At 41.1% G+C, this 20,612-nt stretch overlaps 2 protein-coding genes and 1 long non-coding RNA gene across 12 annotated transcripts in view; all 3 read right to left on the reverse strand.

Moving 5' to 3' along the window:
- Window positions 1–14,866, reverse strand: LOC125884453 (uncharacterized). 3 transcript variants are annotated; one of them, XM_049569421.1, is made up of 5 exons: window positions 14,168–14,857; window positions 11,065–11,120; window positions 10,617–10,795; window positions 2,401–2,581; window positions 1–2,122 (listed from the first exon to the last, which is right to left on the reverse strand). In XM_049569421.1, the coding sequence occupies exons 1-5, from the start codon at window positions 14,182–14,184 to the stop codon at window positions 1,857–1,859; spliced, it is 699 nt and encodes a 232-aa protein (XP_049425378.1). In that variant the 5' UTR covers window positions 14,185–14,857; the 3' UTR covers window positions 1–1,856. The 3 variants fall into 3 exon arrangements, with proteins under 3 accessions (XP_049425378.1, XP_049425377.1, XP_049425379.1); XM_049569420.1 differs by lacking the exon at window positions 2,401–2,581 and having other exon boundaries at window positions 10,436–10,795; window positions 14,168–14,863; XM_049569422.1 differs by lacking the exons at window positions 1–2,122; window positions 2,401–2,581 and adding an exon at window positions 9,371–10,156 and having other exon boundaries at window positions 10,436–10,795; window positions 14,168–14,866.
- On the reverse strand, window positions 2,623–4,468 carry LOC125884461 (uncharacterized). The gene is made up of 3 exons (XR_007448704.1): window positions 4,435–4,468; window positions 4,080–4,135; window positions 2,623–2,760 (listed from the first exon to the last, which is right to left on the reverse strand). It is a non-coding gene; the product is annotated as an uncharacterized LOC125884461 (long non-coding RNA).
- LOC125884454 (uncharacterized) overlaps window positions 9,365–20,612 on the reverse strand; it is a 38,851-nt gene continuing 27,603 nt past the window's right edge. For 5 of the 8 annotated variants that reach the window (XM_049569427.1, XM_049569428.1, XM_049569429.1 and 2 more), the window contains one exon: window positions 16,555–16,907. In XM_049569427.1, coding sequence (XP_049425384.1) covers window positions 16,654–16,907 — 254 coding nt within the window. In that variant the 3' untranslated portion in view covers window positions 16,555–16,653. Of the gene's footprint in view, window positions 9,417–16,416; window positions 16,911–17,185; window positions 17,546–20,612 lie in introns of those variants that run through there. The other 3 variants (XM_049569423.1, XM_049569425.1, XR_007448701.1) reach the window with 3 other exon arrangements.

The following is a 20,612-nucleotide window of genomic DNA, read 5'->3' on the forward strand; positions in this document are numbered from 1 at the left end:
CAGGGGTGATTCTAGGATCAGAGGTTTAGGGGTGCTGAGCAGCCAGAGAGCTGCCCGGCCAGGCAAGATAAATTTCACTGTTTTGTACATTTTAACTCAATTTCATTCCCACATTTGTGAAAGAAAAGCACAACACTTTTTGGGAAAGTCTGTGACTAAACCATCAAATCTGATAAAGGTTATTTAAATGCTGAGCCACAGCAAAAGAGGAATGGATTGGAATCATGAAATAAACATATGGTAACCCTAATTTCTGGGGGAAGACAACTCATTCTGATACAGCAGCTCCTCAACATACACATAAACAGTATGTATGTTTCTGGAGTAAACCAGCCCCTATAGTGAGTACCAAAAACACCAAAAATGGACCTTGGACTTATTTTTTGGACTTTTATTTGAAATGCAATGCACAACATGTAACATTAACACATTAACAGTAATTGACTTTTTCAGTGTTTGTCTCTGCCTTTTTCCTTCTTGTCTGTATTATATGATACAAATACATAAATAAAAATACACTTCAAAAAAGAAAAGTGCTTGAAATCTACAAAATAATAATAATAAATACACACAGTAGAAGTTCTAATGTTAATGGGCATCCAGTCAGTTAGCTAGTCAGTAGCACCTTGGCTTTAATATTAACACATGCACATGACACAACAGCGAGCTTCTCTCATTCCAGTTCAAACAGAGGACAGTGGTACTGACCACCTGTAACGTTTCCTAGCTAGAAAAAACGTCAGCTAACTCCTACCTGACAACATAAACAGTGACCTACGATTAAATGCAGCAAAAATGAAGACAATAAATAATGATAATAATGTGTTGGTACTGAGTGGTAGGAGTTAAGAAATGTCATATCCTGGTTTAAGGCAGGTACTTACACCACTACTGCATATCACCCACTGTGGAAGGCAGCACATTGCTCTGTTCAGATAGAGCACTCAGAGCCTGAGTTGGGGAAAGGTGGGAGGGATGGGGTGGACCAAACCATTTTTGAGGCAAGGGGGGGTGCTGCTGTATTTTTGTTGTTAAAATATTACATTGCAACCAAGTACTATATGGTTTTGACACTTTTCTAGCTTGTTAAAAAAGGACATACAGTAAAAAAAAAAAAAAAAAAAAAAATCTCAAATTTTAGGGGTGCTGGGATTCAATATGGAGGTGCTTCAGCACCCCCAAAAATGGGCTAGACACGCCTATGATGGGGCTATTTTATTGTTTTAAATCATGTGCAGACAAAATATTCTTTTAAAACTCTCTCTCTCACAAATACAGTTACAGATACGCAAAACAATAAAAAATACACAATGCTAAAAGGAAACAAAAGGTAAGACTCAAAATAATTACGCACAAAGACACAAATTAGGCTACTGCTTTCCTCCTTCCCTCACGATTTGCAAGTATGGCACAATGAATCAGAGTATTTAATTTAACGCGGCTTCGAAAAAAAGAAGATTTCAAAAGCTCTCTGGTAGTTGAATGCCTCTGGAACAGGCCCATTTATGGCAACACACTGGATCCGTGGCGTGCAAGATCCAGCCGAGGCGCGGGTGCCGGAGCTAATAACGCCCATTCATCTATTGGTCTATTGTTGCTTTAATTTGCAGCTATGCTTTTAATTAAGCTGACATGTCATGACAGTCAAGTCCAGCGTTGTTTCGGGCGTGGAGGCTCCGTAGGATCCCTTGATACCCGTGGCGGAGAATCTGAGGTGAGGCCGGATGATATTCCACAGGGAAGCGCAACTACTTCGCGGACTCTGAGTGGAGAAATACCAGTCTCACTGATAAAACTGCAGTGTTTTGAGTTGTTGAGTTAGGGGCAGGGCTGCTGCTGGACATTCAGGTCTTGAATCAGTGCTCTAATGACTCACTCACAGGCTCCTGTACGTCCTCATGAGTTGTTTCTCTGGTAACATCAGTGTCTGTGGATGCATTGTTTTCTTTCTTATCAGTACATTTAGTTAAATAGACTTTGACTGCAAAGATGGTACAGACAAACAGTAGAGCTGCTGCCAGTCCCAGTCCAACGTAAAGGCCGATCCTTCCTCGACTCTCTGGTTGTGGACTCTCTGGTTGTGGACTCTCTGTTGGTCTCTGAGGTTTGGGCTCATCAGCAGCTGCTGACAGAAAATAAGATCAGCAGACTGACAGGGAGAAAACCTGTTTTAAGCCAGTAGAAAGACTAAATCAAATCCTAATCTGCATCACAGGTCACATATTAAAGATGTGAGGTTTTACTTCAAAGTCAGAAAAAGGTCTCTTAAAAGTACTTTAATGTTTCTGTAGAGTAACTGAATTAAATATTCAAACTAGAGCTAAAACATGAATAATCTTGATCTTTAATTTTCAGTTCAAACAGAAAAACAGTCTCTGGTTCCAGTATTAATCAACTTACCAGTGACATTGAGCCGACATGTAGCAGTGCTGCCGCCATAACGTGTGGACACTTCACACATGTACAGTCCTGAGTCATCAGTCCTGAGTCTGGACACATGAAGTCTGAGTCGTCCCTCTCTGAGGACGTCTTTGTCACACTGGACTCGTCCTGTAAACTGTTCATCCTGAGACTCTGGGACCTCAACACCTTTATGTAGATGAAACAGGACTGAGGCTCTGAGATCAATTAACAGGTCACAGAGGATAAAAAGGGAGTGGAGGGAGCTGCCAGGTTTGGTGGTGAACATCCACTCCAGTGTGATGTTGTGGTTCTCCTCTGCCTGATAGGAGGTCTGTGTCACATTGACTACAAATGTTCCTGTTGAGGAGACAGAGAGGGAAAGTGAGGAGCAGACAAAGTGACAACTTTAACATGTGAGCCTTTAAACTCCATCTATAGATGTTTGTGTGCAGAGTTTGACTGATTGACTGAATAACAGTGTGCTCTTATTTAGAACAGAGCTGGGTGAGTGGACAGTGCTAAAGACACTACAATATAAAAAGGTAATGTGTGATAACAGTAATAAACAGCCTGAAAGTGTGGATGATAAAGTGAAGGTGTAAACTAACCACAGACACAGGAGGTCAGGTTGATGAGCAGCAGGATGATGCACATCATCTTCTCCTGTGAGAGGAGACAGAGGTGAAGAGTCACAAACACATGAGATCAAAGTTCACTTATTCCAGGTGACACAGAGACAATCTACAGTCTGTCTTTAGTCATCACAATACCTCCTTTGTATTTATTATCCTGATCATCACACACAACTGATGGACACCAGGCATCAGCACTAAAAACTATGTCAACTACAACCACAGCAAAGCTTTTTCTTTTCCATGAAGACACCTGAGATTTATCATTGAAATAACTTTCTTGCTGCAGTAATGTATTTCTGCCACAAGATGGCGCCAGTGGTTGAAGTGAATATGTGTTGACTCCTAGCATTGTAGACTGTGAGCCCCTCTAAAGCGTATGTCATGCAAGAGTACCAATAGAAACAAATGGATTGATAACAGTTATTTTGACATTCAAAGTGTGTCGACAGATTCATGTCATCAAGTCATGCATTCAGAAACATGTAAGAAAATATTCCACCTCATGGCAAAAACACATGGGACATGATGGAGGTACGACACGTCAGCCAGCGCATCTCCACAGCAGATCACAACCAATCAGCATGTGGTGGGGTGCTCCTTCAATGCAGTGTGTTTCAGGCATTTAGTGCCATTGAATGCAGCCTAACCCTGCCTCCTCCCCAACCACACCCCTAATCAGTGCCAGATTATATAAGGCCCCTGGTGGCTCCTGTCCTCTTCCCTGTTGTGGCTGATTGTTAGCAGCTCTGATCCATTATCTGAGCACAGTGCATGTGGAAACCCTGCTGAGTGATTCTGTGTTAATGCCCTGTGTCAGAGGTGGTTCTTTTTATTTAGCTTTATAGTTGGTTTGCTTACATTGTCCTTATTTTGCTGTTATATCAAACCAACTTAGGTTATTTGTTTGCAATTCTTTTTGTATGAGCTCTTTTCTTTCAGTAAAGCAGAGCACCACCTGTGTTGGGAGGCAAGGCATCTATGACGAGGTCCCTGAACTTACTGCATGCGAATAAAAGCAGTAGGACATGACTGTAAACTAACCACAGACACAGGAGGTCAGGTTGATGAGCAGCAGGATGATGCACATCATCTTCTCCCTGTGAGAGGAGACAGAGGTGAAGAGTCACAAACACATGACATCAAAGTTCACTTATTCCAGGTGACACAGAGACAATCTACAGTCTGTCTGTAGTCAGTCATCACAACACTGGACTGTTTCTGGTCACATGTGAAACATTAACATATACCTTTATGTCAATATGATTTTAGCATTTTCTTTATAATAAATGTGCAATGCCATTTACATTATGGGGTGCTGAGTGGAGATTAATGAGGAAACAAGGCTGCAACATATCAAAATGAATAAACTGTAAGTTACCCAGTAACAACATCCTACCTGTTCCTGTGTCAGGTGTCTGTTTGCTGTTGTCAGGAACCATGAACTCATCCTCAATGTACAAGGATGAGTGAGTGAAGACACGTTTCCTGTTGGACAACTTTCCAGCTGCATCTCATCAGTCAGACACTGAGCTGGAAATGAAACAAAGTTGTTTACACAATTTCTTTAAACAATTTTTCTGAACATTCTTTCGTCAACTTTCCATAAATACCAAAGACACCACATGTATTTCACTGGTTTGCATCATCAGTACAAACAGTGTTGATGTTGATGGTATTCAGAGGCCTGTACTATGAAGCAGCATTTGAAGTGAGCAAGGTAACTTCAGTATGGGGTGCTGTTTGTCAAAGTCACTTTTTACCACATTTACAGCAATATTTGAAATATGTTAAATATGTCACAGTTAAATCTAAATGTTAAATCAAAATCTAATTTGAAATGTTAAATGTTAAATCTAAACTAGTCCATACCCATTGAGTGCACAGCTGCCCACGTACAGTTTCACATGGTGTGTGTTTGGGATACAGGTCATAGGAAACTGCAGATTAAATAGTCAACTGAACCCATTAAGAAGAGCAATGTATTCAGACAGAGTTTTAGTACAATTGCTTTATTGAAAGTACAGTAGTACCATTGCCAATAGTGGACTAGTTAGTGGGCTAAAACTGTACATTAGTAGTTGAGGTAGCACGTTGAAAGGCAGATAGTTAAAGTCATTGCCTTATAGAAACTCAGTTTTAGTAAATTTTCCAACTTTTGCCAAGAGGGAACTTTAGATATTGGTCCCTAGATTATGTTCACCCAGTTTCATGCAGATCGCTCAAACTTCCTAGGAAGAGATCCATTTGAAGTGTTTTTCAAAAAATTCAAAATGGCAGAAAATCTATATAACCGGAAGTTATGAGGAGAGGCATCTCTGTGCAAAGTTTCATGTCTCTACGACATACGGGGCATGAGATATGCCCATTCAAAGTTTGCAATTTCAATCGGTTGCTATAGCGCCCCCCTTTGGCCAATTGATGTAATATTGCTTCATTGGCATCCTCCCATGACCCTCTACCACTGTGCCAAATTTCACATGGATTGACCAAGTCAGTGAGGAGAAAAACGTGGGACACACACACACACACACACACACACACACACACACCCCTTGCTTGGCAACATGCCAACATGTGCAGCAACTTAGCTAAAAACACTGGAAGGGCTGTTTTGGCCGCAATTCAGAATTTCAGCAGTGCATCGTTGGCGTCTTCAATCAATCACATGTCTGTTAAAGTCTTGTTGTTGAATTGTGTCTTTACTGAGAGAAGCCAGCACATTATTATCTGTTAACATCTTGTCTAATCCAGGCACTGATCTCAGTCCCCAAATACAACATCTTTACATCTGGATTCATTTAATATCAACTGAAATACAGAGACATATATTACCTTGTCTTCAGGCTCATACGGACCAAAGCGTTAGATGAGTGGACTCCAACAGTCAGCTAAAATGTGTCTGTGTGACTGTGGTTTGTAGTTCACCTCAGTTCCTGCTGTAGATGCAAAAAAGTCCTGATACTCCCTCTGCTTATTCACATAAGAGCCATCTGCCAGTAGGTGTGGTTTCCCAGTAACCGTTAACAGAAAACAATACTGTAGGCAGCTGAAGTTTTGAGGGGAGGGGGTGGAGTCAGTGGAGCATGATCTTGCAGGACATATGAGGGAGAAAGAAGAGTGATGATGGCAGGACTACAGAGGCCAGGATTAAGGACGTGCTTGTGAGTAGAGACCCCGTGGAGGGGAGACAGGTGATATTCAGGTGTCTGAGGATGTTTTCACACTTGGTCCTTTTCAGCCCTCTGAGCAGACTAAGCAGTGGTGACTCAGCATTTTTAGGCATCTGTGAACACTCCAAGAGAACTCCGACCCCTCTGAAGTCAACCATACTCGGACCACCTTGATTATGGCTCTTTGCCCTTAGTATTTAGCCGACTAGATCACAAGCTGTTGCACTGGGACGCTTGATAAGACAGACCAAACCATCGGCCTGTAACGGTTGCAAGGACGCAGGATGAGGATTAGTTTGATCCACAGAAGATACTGCACGTCTCCAGATGTGGAATGTAGAACACACTACATACATACCACTTTTTGGTGAAGAGGAAGAAGATGACGAAGATGAAGAGTTATTGATGTTATTAATAATAACGTCAAAATCAAAACAGCAGAGGTCGAGATTCCCTTTGTTTTCTCTCTAATGTGGGTATTCTCTCTGGCATTTCCAGATCCTACATTTCCCATAATGCATCTTTTTATTAGTCCCCATCCATCCACCAGATGCCCTCAGTGTTTCCCAGCAGTGCCCTGTCTCTTCCTCACCTGCTCACCTGTCCCCAGTGTCCCTAATCAGCCCCTTTCCCACAGCCAGTTGTCAGTGTTGTGCCTTTGCTCTTTGACCTGTTGCCTGTTCCTGACCTGCTCAGCCGTCGTGCCTCCTCTTGGATTTGCTTCTTCCTGACCATTACCTAGATAACTTCTCCTTCATCCCACCTTCTTGCCTATTACTGTCTGCATTAGAGTCCACCTCTGGGCTGTGACAGGTGGGGCTGGAGGAACCATGTGGAGCTGTATGAAGCTAACGTGACTTGATGGCTGAGGTGAGCATGCACAGGTTGTTTCACCTTTTTATTCTATGAAACTTGTTGTGCTGCTTTTCTCTGAAAGAGGCTGGACACTGGTGCATGTCGTCATGTCAAAGGTCAAAGTTCAGTCAGTGTGTAGGAGGTAAGGGAGGAAGTGCCTCCCATTGAAATGACCACACTTGGGTGTGACTGTGGCATTAAGGCCTGCTCACACCAGTGATGTAACAAACTCAATGCCAAACACTTTGTTCTGCTCTTGTTTCATGAATGAGACCCATTGTGTTTACAGGGCTTGATATCATCATCACAGAACTTGCAGGGTATGTTGAATAATAATGATGAACCATGTGTTGCGTTTGATTCAGTTGCCTTGAGAGAACTGTGACCTGGATAAATGAGAATATCCACAGGCAGAGTGCAAGTAGGTTAAGCTGACTCTCCTCCAGTAGATGGCAGTATGAGTACTTACATGTATGCCTGGTTTGTCTCTTTGTGAACTGTTGGCTTATTTTCCAGGTTATTGATGCAGATGTATTTAATACTATTCATTTAAGTTGATATTTGATGTTTATGGTTTATTTACAACCTAGTTATAGACAGCATGTATTTACTTTTTATTCAGAACCACACATAGGCCTACGTGTATGGAAGAATGAGCATGTGTTGACAGTGGACACGATTGAGTGGATCAGGCTTCAGTTACCAGCCAGTCACTGCACCACCTGTACACTATACCTTCATCATTTACTCTCAGCTCAGAGTCAAAGCTGCATGTCCTTCTGTTCCAACTCTTCTGTTAGGAACTTACATCAGAAATTTCTTGATGTAGGCTGTTTGGTCTAAAGAATGATTTACAGGAGTGCAGAAATAGGACACAGCCAATACAAAGGCACAATTTACTGACCCTCCACAGAAACTGTAGCAAAAAAATCCTGCCACTCTTTCTGTGATTACCTCTCGTCATTCATTCAGTTTCTGTGGAGGGTCAGTAAATTGTGCCTTTGTATTGACTGTGTCCTATTTTATTATTATTATTATTATTATTATTATTATTATTATTATTATTTATTATTATTATCACCTTTATTTATTCAGGGAGGGCCAATTGAGAGCGAGTTCTCATTTCCAATGGCGTCCTGATTACAGTACAATAAAATACAATTCAATACACATTACAATGCATATCAATAACAATAATATACACACAACAGAAGCATATAATGAAATCAACAAGTACATGTACATTCAGAAAACATGAGGTCAATAATTATGCGTTAAAATGATTAAAAGGAATCGATGTATCCAACTGAAGCTGAGACAGCAGATTATTCCAATTAAGAGGAGCAAATAACCAAAAGCAATTTTTCCTACCTCCGTTCTAACAGTTGGGATATTAAGAGCCAGTGAGTTTTGTGCACGAGTGGGGTAGTTAAAAGATCTAAAACTCAGTAAGCTCGATAAATAGAGGAAGTTTTTTAAGCAATGCCTTATAAATAAACAATATACAGTGTTGCTCCCTTCTCAGAGCCAGGGAAGTCCAGCCTACATTCTGATAGAGTTGGCAGTGATGGGTCATGAACCCATTAAGTGGTTTAAGAATAGAGGGAGAAGCATGCATATAAATAATATCACCATAATCTAAAACCGATAAAAAGGTGGCAAGTACTAACTGCTTTCTACAGTGCTGAGGTAGACAGGATTTATTTCTATAAAAGAATGCCAATAAAGGCTTCAGCTTCTTTAAAGGTTCCGCAACATGTAAATTAAAAGACAATTTGTCATCGATCCAGATACCCAAGTACTTATAACAGGAAACCCTTTCTAAGGGAGTCCCATCAGCAGTAGCAAGGCTGATCTTATTTAAAATGCTCAGTGCGTTTTTTTGTGAAAATCATGTACTTTGATTTTCTTGGATTTAAAACCAATTTAAGATCAGTCAGAGTTCTTTGGATACAACAGAAGTCATCTTGTAAATTACTCAGAGCTAGTTCAACAGAGGGAGCAAGAAAATATATGACTGAATCATCAGCGTAAAGATGAATTGAGCTATTTTTGATACCACAATTAAAATCATTGATATAAATAGAAAATAACAGAGGTCCTAAAACAGAACCCTGTGGTACCCCTTTGTATATATTTAAAAATTCCGATATGAAAACCATCACCAATCACAGCTTGGGATCTACCAGATAAATAATTCTCAACCCATTTACATGACTTGTAATCAAGCCCAATATTATGCAGACGCTCAAGAAGGATAGTATGGTCAACCGAGTCAAAGGCCTTAGAAAGGTCAATAAAGGGCAACACAATCAAGTTTACTGTCTAGTGCTTGAGCAATATCGTTCACAACCTTAGCAGTTGCTGACACAGTGCTATGCCGGGGTCTAAAACCAGACTGATAGATGTTTAAGACTTCATGTTCAGATAAAAAAAATCATTAATCTAAGACTTTACTCATGCTGTGTAGATGAGTCAGATGCACAATATTATTCTACATGTGATCAATCCCTGTTTCCATCGGTCCATTTTTTTGGTGTATTTATTTACTTATTAATTTGTCTGATTGATTAATTTATATTAGTGTATTTTTCCTCAGATGTTACCCTGGTATGTGCTCGCATAACGTTAATGTTATAGAATGGCTATTGTATTCTCTTGGCTTTTATTTTGAAAGGCCCATATTTACTGGGACTTCCGGGAAGCTCACCTGTCTTACTTTTCTTCACGTTCTTTTCGAGAGGAAAGATGAAAACAGGCATCGGAAGAAACCACCGAAATATCAAACAGATTGGATGTGTTTCATTTTAAATAGCACAGCAACTGCAAGTAAAAGTGCAGTGTTTTGAGTTGTTGAGTTAGGGGCAGGGCTGCTGCTGGCCATTCAGCATCTCAGTGTCCTCAGCTTCTGTGGATGCATAGTTTTTTTCTTATCAGTAAATCTAGTAAAATGGACTTTGACAGCACAGAGAGTGATGCAGACAAACGGTAGAGCTGCTACTGCCACTCCCAGTCCATCGTTGAGGCCGATCCTTCCTCGACTCTCTGGTTGTGGACTCTCTGTTGGTCTCTGAGGTTTGGGCTCATCAGCAGCTGCTGACAGAAAATAAGATCAGCAGACTGACAGGGAGAAAACCTGTTTTAAGCCAGTAGAAAGACTAAATCAAATCCTAATCTGCATCACAGGTCACATATTAAAGATGTGAGGTTTTACTTCAAAGTCAGAAAAAGGTCTCTTAAAAGTACTTTAATGTTTCTGTAGAGTAACTGAATTAAATATTCAAACTAGAGCTAAAACATGAATAATCTTGATCTTTAATTTTCAAGTTCAAACAGAAAAACAGTCTCTGGTTCCAGTATTAATCAACTTACCAGTGACATTGAGCCGACATGTAGCAGTGCTGCCGCCATAACGTGTGGACACTTCACACATGTACAGTCCTGAGTCATTAGTCCTGAGTCTGGACACATGAAGTCTGAGTCGTCCCTCTCTGAGGACGTCTTTGTCACACTGGACTCGTCCTGTAAACTGTTCATCCTGAGACTCTGGGACCTCAACACCTCCATGTAGATGAAACAGGACTGATGGTCTGAGATCAGTTAACAGTTCACAGTAGATAAAAAGGGAGTGGAGGGAGCTGCCAGGTTTGGTGGTGAACATCCACTCCAGTGTGATGTTGTGGTTCTCCTCTGCCTGATAGGAGGTCTGTGTCACATTGACTACAAATGTTCCTGTTGAGGAGACAGAGAGGGAAAGTGAGGAGCAGACAAAGTGACAACTTTAACATGTGAGCCTTTAAACTCCATCTATAGATGTTTGTGTGCAGAGTTTGACTGATTGACTGAATAACAGTGTGCTCTTATTTACAACAAAGCTGGAAGGCTGCAAAACTAAAGAGCTGAAAGATACCACAGGTAATACATGATAGCAAAAACCAACAGTCTGACAGTGTGTTTAGTCTTTAGTGTTTGTGGATAATAAAGTGAAGGTGTAAACTAACCACAGACACAGGAGGTCAGGTTGATGAGCAGCAGGATGATGCACATCATCTTCTCCCTGTGAGAGGAGACAGAGGTGAAGAGTCACAAACACATGAGGTCAAAGTTCACTTATTCCAGGTGACACAGAGACAATCTACAGTCTGTCTTTAGTCATCACAATACTCCTTTGTATTTATTATCCTGATCATCACACACAACTGATGGACACCAGGCATCAGCACTAAAAACTATGTCAACTACAACCACAGCAAAGCTTTTTCTTTTCCCTGAAGACACCTGAGATTTATCATTTAAATAACTTTCTTGCTGCAGTAATATCTTTCTGCCACAAGATGGCGCCAGTGGTTGAAGTGAATATGTGTTGACTCCTAGCATTGTAGACTGTGAGCCCCTCTAAAGCGTATGTCATGCAAGAGTACCAATAGAAACAAATGGATTAATAACAGTTATTCTGACATTCAAAGTGTGTCGACAGATTCATGTCATCAAGTCATGCATTCAGAAACATGTAAGAAAATCTTCCACCTCATGGCAAAAACACATGGGACATGATGGAGGTACGACACGACAGCCAGCGCATGCCCACAGCAGACCACAACCAATCAACTTGTGGTGGGGTGCTCCTTCAATGCAGTGTGTTTCAGGCATTTAGTGCTATTGAATGCAGCCTAGCCCTGCCTCCTCCCCAACCACACCCCTAATCAGTGCCAGATTATATAAGGCCCCTGGTGGCTCCTGTCCTCTTCCCTGTTGTGGCTGATTGTTAGCAGCTCTGATCCATTATCTGAGCACAGTGCACGTGAAAACCCTGCTGAGTGATTCTGTGTTAATGCCCTGTGTCAGAGGTGGTTCTTTTTATTTAGCTTTATAGTTGGTTTGCTTAAGTTGTCCTTATTCAGCTGTTATATTAAACCAACTGGGTTTAATTGTATGAGCTCTTTTCTTTCAGTAAAGCAGAGCACCACCTGTGTTGGGAGGCGATTCACCTATGATGAGGTCCCTGAACTTACTGCATGTGAGTAAAAGCAGTAGGACATGAGTGTAGATTGCACCATTTTGCCACGAGTATTGTTGTGTTGCACCTGAGGTGAAAGGGTGGTGGCACCCCTGGGCACTCCTCAGTGCAGCCTACCTCTCCACGAGTGGCCTCTGCTCACCATCCTTTGCTCAGTTGTGTGTTGGACTCGATATTTTATCTAACTTGTGGTTTTAGATTTTGGATAAAGACTCTTTTAAGCTAATTCTAAAACAGTATTTTAATTTCCTCTTATTAGTTTTTGCGTTGGTTTGACAATTAATGTTATTTTCTCCCAGCTGCTCCAGTCCCTACTTGCTCATTTTTGCAAAATTCAACAAAATATTTGGTTTAAACTGACTTCACGTCTCTGTCCTTGTTTCAGTAACGAGTCTGTTTGCAGCATTCCTAATGCAGTCAGGAACACTTATTTCCATTTGCAGGATTATATTTGGTGGTATGGCTCTGTTCTGGGGCCTCTTTGTCTTTCCTCAGGCCTACGCAGAAAGCCTAAGGTGACAAGAGCACACCTCTCTGCCCTTCCATGTGCAAAAATGAGGAAAGCCTGGCGGCAGAGAGCACACGTCCCTGCCCTTCCATGCGCCTACATGGAAAGCCTAAGGCAGGGAGAGCAGCAGCAAAGACCCCCAGGAACAGAACAGAGCAGCATCAATGATAAGTCAGACACAGCATGAAAAGGAGGAGCTGGGGTGGAGGCAGGTTGCAAAGCAGCTTGCAGAGGAAGCAGCAACAGTAGGCAGCCAGAGCAGTTTAAATAGGGCGCCCTGAATGAAATTCACCAAGTGGTTGCATATAAAGGAATCATGTGATCTATCAGCTGACTCCCTTCCATCAATCAGTTGATTGGGCTGTTTGAGATCAGCTGATGTAGCTGATCTTGACATCGTGTCCTGCCTGAACTAACGCTATGCTCAAGTTTTGAACTAAATGTAGGGTTCTGGAAAAAGTATTTCCTGGGGTGTAATTCCCCCAGATGGCGTTGTTGGTCCTCTTCTACTTCTTCCACTTGTTGCCCCCCTCGCCACAAACTGAAGCTGCTACACTGACCACATTAGCCACACCTGCCTGTGTGGGCGCTGTGCTGCCTGTGAAGAGTCCTGTCTCTGACTTCTCACAGACTGAGGACACAGTTTGAGTGCTAAAAGGTGAAACACCATAAACATGTTAATGTCAGGACTAGTCTCGCTCACCAGACCTTTCTCAAGAAAAGAAAGGTCTGGCTGGGCCGACTCTCACTGTGAGATTGGAGAAAAAAACTCCCCGGCTGCTTGTATTTCTTTCAACCAATCACAATCGTTCTGGGCGGTGCCACAGCAACGGTGTGCTTGCAAAAATATTGCCGGGGGGGGAACAGGTTTTGGTGTAACACGCCCACAGAAATATCGCCTACAGGACGCGAACCATGGCAGAAAAATGGCTACATCCCCGCAAGATCAGACACGACAAAAGTTAGTAAAGGACGTGTTGAAAACGGTTGAAAACTGCTACACAACTGGAGGTGGTGGGGCGGGACTTCAGCGGGTGGCTTGCTCTGCCCAGTGAGAGGCTGATCTATGCAGCGAACTTCTGCCCACTCAGACTATGTCAGGACTGACTCCTTATTATCAGGAGTTTCTCTTTACTCAACCAGTTAGGAGCTACTTGAAGCTTTAGGATGGATGTTGTGTGAATACGAGCCAGGAGTGCAGAAAATCCTAAAGTGTGAACCTGCAGCTCAGATAAACATGTTCCATGAGTCAATGTGCCTGCATATAAAGGAAAGACAAAACCCTGTCAACTGAGTTACACTGAGTTCAAACAGAGTGTAGGGCTCCTTATAATGACACACAACAGAAACTATTAAAGCTAAAGCTTTTTCTGTGGATCAGGTTTTAGGATGATCTGTCTTCAATCAATCACATGTCTGTTAAAGTCTTGTTGTTGAATTGTGTCTTTACTGAGAGAAGCCAGCACATTATTATCTGTTAACATCTTGTCTAATCCAGGCACTGATCTCAGTCCCCAAATACAACATCTTTACATCTGGATTCATTTAATATCAACTGAAATACAGAGACATATATTACCTTGTCTTCAGGCTCATACGGACCAAAGCGTTCGATGAGTGGACTCCATCAGTCAGCTAAAATGTTCCTGTTCCAGTTCCTGCTGCAGACACAGACCTGATACGCACTCTGTTTATCCAAATGAGCTATTTGTTTAAGTGAGCTCAGTGCCAACATGAGATCTTGTTCCCTAGTTACCTTTATCATAAAATCATGAACTGAGGACAGGTGCAGCTTTCAGAAGCAGCTTCTCTCCACCCACCACAGTGCATGATGGGAAACTCTCTGCTCTCCTCTAATCTAATGAAGTTTAATACAAACAGTTCTTTTCTGATTCTTCAGTATGCATTACCTTATGATCTATAAGGAATCATGTGGAGGTGGATCAATGACGTGTAATTTCAAAGCAAAACAGAGTAGTGGCTGTTACGTGTAAAATAATAAACACTGTGGATGTCTGTCAGAGAGATCTTATTGCTGCTGATGACATATGTCTGTATATCAGCCACTTGACTTGTTTTAACTTCCAGCTTATTACTCTCATCTCAGGTAAGTTCTATATCACCTTTTGTTTGTATATTTATGTATTTTATCCTTTGAAAATTATTATTAGTGAATCTTATCTGTCTTTATTTAGACATCCTGTGAAGCACCAGTATTGATTAACAATTATTGATGATGATGATGATGATGATGATGATGATGATGATGGTGATGAACTCTTTTAATTCTTGTCAAAGACATGTCTACAAGTGTAACATAGAGATAAAATGTGGGCTGTACAAGTACTTCCTGTGCATGTGTGTATATTATGTGAGACAGCATGACCATAAGAGAGACATTATCATCAGAAAACCAACAGTATGATCTTAAACCTGTTAATAACTGTTAGGTGACTTCATCCTTTTGGCTTTAAATAATCACCTCTGTAAGTGTGTGTTTAGCATGACACACCTCCCACTGGATAAACAGAAGATTCATGTTTATTAGCATATTAGGTCTGAATAAACAGACATAGAGCTGTTCACCTGTGACTGGATCACTCAGGACTGGTAACACCAGTGTAACCAGGCTTGTTTAACTCTCTGTCAGCATCTACAGGTGTTATTGATGTTATAAATTATAAAAAGGGAACTTCCAGGAGACAGATGAAAGCATCATCAGATAGCATCTTTATGTAGGTCTTCATCCATCCACCAGATGCCCTCAGTGTTTCCCAGCAGTGCCCTGTCTCTTCCTCACCTGCTCACCTGTCCCCAGTGTCCCTAATCAGCCCCTTTCCCACAGCCAGTTGTCAGTGTTGTGCCTTTGCTCTTTGACCTGTTGCCTGTTCCTGACCTGCTCAGCCGTCGTGCCTCCTCTTGGATTTGCTTCTTCCTCACCATTACCTAGATAACTTCTCCTTCATCCCACCTTCTTGCCTATTACTGTCTGCATTAGAGTCCACCTCTGGGCTGTGACAGGTGGGGCTGGAGGAACCATGTGGAGCTGTATGAAGCTAACGTGACTTGATGGCTGAGGTGAGCATGCACAGGTTGTTTCACCTTTTTATTCTATGAAACTTGTTGTGCTGCTTTTCTCTTGCATGATAGAAATCAGAAACTGATAGTCCAATCATCACAGAACTTGCAGGGTACGTTGAATAATAATGATGAACCATGTGTAGTAAATTATTTTGACATCAGTCGATAGAGGGCGCCACAAGGTCCAAACAAGTGCAACAACCTTTTGCAAAAATGTGCCATATATCAATGAGGGTTTGATCAAACATCATCAAACTCAGTTGCCTTTTTTATATTGAGCCATTGAAGCATGTCCCCAAAATGTCTCTGCAGCTGACCAATAGGAAGCGACAGAGATTCCAAAGAAGAGATTTGGACATTAATGAATGAGCATCTGTCAGACCGTCATAAAACCTGTTGTTCATCTTAAATGCAGGCAAAGTTATATAACTGTTAACTGATAACTGTTTATGAGGTTTCCTTCATAAAGGCGTTCTGAGTGGACTAGATATAATGCCTTAAGAGATGTTACCAGAAGTGATGTTTAACATTTCGCTTTACAACGTGTTTACCTTCCCATCTCACCTGGATGCTTCTTCACTTTCACTTTCACCAGTAACAAACCTGCGGTGGCTCAATACACCATCTAGTGACCTGTTCAGGTATTACACCAACACAGGAACAAGTTTTAGTCATGAACTGAACCACAGCCTCACATGGACTGTACTTTAGTCCCAATGACTTTTTAAACACATTTAACTTTTTTAATCCTTTACACTCTCTGTATATTTATGTCTGTTTTTTTTAACCTTTTACATTTACATATATTACATTCAAGGCAAATAAAAATCATGTTTATTTTTCCTTTTGTCAATATTGACCAACAAATAGTACAGTAACTGCAACATGTCACCTGAGGAGAAATACCAGTCTCACTAATAAAATTTCAGTGTTTTGAGTTGTTGAGTTAGGGGCAGGGCTGCTGCTGGACATTCAGGTCTTGAATCAGTGCTCTAATGACTCACTCACAGGCTCCTGTACGTCCTCATGAGTTGTTTCTCTGGTAACTTCAGTGTCTGTGGATGCATTGTTTTCTTTCTTATCAGTACATTTAGTTAAATAGACTTTGACTGCACAGAGAGTGATGCAAATCAGTAGAGCTGCTGCTGCCAGTCCCAGTCCAATGTAGAGGCCGATCCTTCCTCGACTCTCTGGTTGTGGACTCTCTGTTGGTCTCTGAGGTTTGGGCTCATCAGCAGCTGCTGACAGAAAATAAGATCAGCAGACTGACAGGAGCAAACCTGTTTTAAGCCAGTAGAAAGACTAAATCAAATCCTAATCTGCATCACAGGTCACATATTAAAGATGTGAGGTTTTACTTCAAAGTCAGAAAAAGGTCTCTTAAAAGTACTTTAATGTTTCTGTAGAGTAACTGAATTAAATATTCAAACTAGAGCTAAAACATGAATAATCTTGATCTTTAATTTTCAAGTTCAAACAGAAGAACAGTCTCTGGTTCCAGTATTAATCAACTTACCAGTGACATTGAGCCGACATGTAGCAGCGCTCCCACCATAATGTGTGAACACTTCACACATGTACAGTCCTGAGTCATCAGTCCTGAGTCTGGACACATGAAGTCTGAGTCGTCCCTCTCTGAGGACGTCTTTGTCACACTGGACTCGTCCTGTAAACTGTTCATCCTGAAACTCTGGGACCTCAACACCTCCATGTAGACGAAACAGGACTGATGGTCTGAGATCAGTGAACAGTTGACAGTAGATATAAAGGGAGTGGAGGGAGCTGCCAGGTTTGGTGGTGAACATCCACTCCAGTGTGATGTTGTGGTTCTCCTCTGCCTGATAGGAGGTCTGTGTCACATTGACTACAAATGTTCCTGTTGAGGAGACAGAGAGGGAAAGTGAGGAGCAGACAAAGTGACAACTTTAACATGTGAGCCTTTAAACTCCATCTATAGATGTTTGTGTGCAGAGTTTGACTGATTGACTGAATAACAGTGTGCTCTTATTTACAACAGAGCTGGAAGGCTGCAAAACTAAAGAGCTGAAAGATACCACAGGTAATACATGATAGCAAAAATCAACAGTCTGACAGTGTGTTTAGTCTTTAGTGTTTGTGGATAATAAAGTGAAGGTGTAAACTAACCACAGACACAGGAGGTCAGGTTGATGAGCAGCAGGATGATGCACATCATCTTCTCCCTGTGAGAGGAGACAGAGGTGAAGAGTCACAAACACATGACATCAAAGTTCACTTATTCCAGGTGACACAGAGACAATCTACAGTCTGTCTGTAGTCAGTCATCACAACACTGGACTGTTTCTGGTCACATGTGAAACATTAACATATACCTTTATGTCAATATGATTTCAGCATTTTCTTTATGATAAATGTGCAATGCCATTTACATTATGGGGTGCTGAGTGGAGATTAATGAGGGAAAAATACATTTAAGTGATTTTAGCACAAGGCTGCAACCAAACAACATGGGAAAAAGGTGAAGTCTAAATACTTTCTGAATAAACTGAGTTAATCAATGACATCCTACCTGTTCCTGTGTCAGGTGTCTGTTTGCTGTTGTCAAGAACCATGAACTCATCCTCAGTCTACGAGGACGAGTGAGTGAAGACATGGTTTTCCTGCTGGAATACTTTCCAGCCGCATCTCATCAGTCAGACACTGAGCTGGAAATGAAACAAAGTTGTTTACACAATTTCTTTAAACAATTTTTCTAAACATTTTTTCATCAACTTTCCATAAATACCAAAGACACCACATGTATTTCACTGGTTTGCATTATCAGAACAAACAGTGTTGATGTTGATGGTATTCAGAGGCCTGTACTATGAAGCAGCATTTGAAGTGAGCAAGGTAACTTCAGTATGGGGTGCTGTTTGTCAAAGTCACTTTTTACCACATTTACAGCAATATTTGAAATATGTTAAATATGTCACAGTTAAATCTAAATGTTAAATCTAAATCTAATTCTAAATGTTAAATGTTAAATGTTAAATCTAAACTAGTCCATACCCATTGAGTGCACAGCTGCCCATGTACAGTTTCACATGGTGTGTGTTTGGGATACAGGTCATAGGAAACTGCAGATTAAATAGTCAACTGAACCCATTAAGAAGAGCAATGTATTCAGACAGAGTTTTAGTACAATTGCTTTATTGAAAGTACAGTAGTACCATTGCCAATAGTGGAATAGTTAGTGGGCTAAAACTGTACATTAGTAGTTGAGGTAGCACGTTGAAAGGCAGATAGTTAAAGTCATTGCCTTATAGAAACTCAGTTTTAGTAAATTTTCCAACTTTTGCCAAGAGGGAACTTTAGATATTGGTCCCTAGATTATGTTCACCCAGTTTCATGCAGATCGCTCAAACTTCCTAGGAAGAGATCCATTTGAAGTGTTTTTCAAAAAATCTAAAATGGCAGAAAATCTATATAAGCGGAAGTTATGAGGAGAGGCATCTCTGTGCAAAGTTTCATGTCTCTACGACATACGGGGCATGAGATATGCCCATTCAAAGTTTGCCATTTCAATCGGTTGCTATAGCGCCCCCCTTTGGCCAATTGATGTAATATTGCTTCATTGGCATCCTCCCATGACCCTCTACTACTGTGCCAAATTTCACAAGGATTGACCGAGTCAGTGAGGAGGAAAATGTGGAACAGACACAAACACACACACACACACACACACACACACACACACACACACACACACACACACACACACACACACACAGAGTTTTCGTCTTTATGTAGTAAGAAGATAGTAAGATGTTAAATCTAAATCTAAATCTAAATGTTCAGTGTTAAATCTAAATATTAAACCTAAATGTGCTTTGGGAAACTAAATATTTAGCTTATATGCAAATGCACACTGCTGGTTACGGGAAGTACCAAAATAAAAGCCCGGGTGGTCAGACTGTATTTATAGCATGAAATGATGAATTAAAACCAAAGCAACTGGGGAAAATAACGCTTACTTTGCGTTTTTAGTGTCCCATCCTTGCTTGGCAACATGCCAACATGTGTGGCGACTTAGCTGGAAACACTGGAAGGTCCATTTTGGCCACAGTTCAGAATTTCAGCGGTGCATCATTGGCGACAGCGACAGTATTCACCATGGAGCCACCACAGGACTCAGTAAGTTTGCTTTCTAATTCACGTAGCATACGTTCCCTATGTTAGCATGTGTAGAGCAACAGCCTTTCTGTACTTCCCTTGAACCAGTATTATCAATGAACAAGACCCACAAGACCACCGGGGGTCAAATGTTTAGGACTCAACCCATGTATTACCCCAGACTGGACAAACACTTCTTTCAGCCATCCTTAGGCCAAAAGGAGGTAAAAAGTCACTTGGGATCCCTCAAGTTTCAGCTGCCATCTTAAAGTATCCAGCCTTGGGGCAAATGCGGTGATGAACAACTCACTAGTTGTCGTGAGACAATGCTTCTTTTCTCAACCACATCCTGTCTATTCGCATTGCCCGGGGAAATCACGCCCTCCCCTCTCTTACCAAATGTTTCTGTGTGACAAACTTGAAATGTCTGTTGGAAGTGACATTATACATTATATCCATGTTATAACATTGTAAATGTGCATAATCCTTGTTTGTTAGTTGAATGATGCTTTTCTTATTTTTGTAGGGCAAAAATTAAGGGAATTATGAATTAAACATTTTAATTCCTTGATTTAACATGGAGCCATACTGCCATCTTGTGAAGGCAGTTAAAGTGGGTTCTCATAAAGAGCCCAATATTATATTTAGAGTTAAAATATAGTTGGGTTTATTAATCAACTTGTTTTCATGAATATGTGCTTCCTCATTTTGTTTTTCATCATATGTTGCAACTATAGGTCAGTCTAGAGTGTGTGTATTTGAAGCAGTTTAGGCTGTACATGTACTTTGCTGATACACGTGGTGTAATA

Source organism: Epinephelus fuscoguttatus, linkage group LG23 (assembly GCF_011397635.1).
Source record: "Epinephelus fuscoguttatus linkage group LG23, E.fuscoguttatus.final_Chr_v1".
Classification (NCBI taxonomy): Eukaryota; Metazoa; Chordata; class Actinopteri; order Perciformes; family Serranidae; genus Epinephelus; species Epinephelus fuscoguttatus.

Excerpts from the sequence above, each read along its gene's own strand:
- LOC125884453 (XM_049569420.1), bottom strand. Across the intron at positions 10,796-11,064 it reads CCTGACCTCCTGTGTCTGTG|GAACATTTGTAGTCAATGTG; the intron begins GTTAGTTTACAC and ends TCTCCTCAACAG. Across the intron at positions 2,123-10,435 it reads ATGTCGGCTCAATGTCACTG|CTGCTGATGAGCCCAAACCT; the intron begins GTAAGTTGATTA and ends TTCTGTCAGCAG.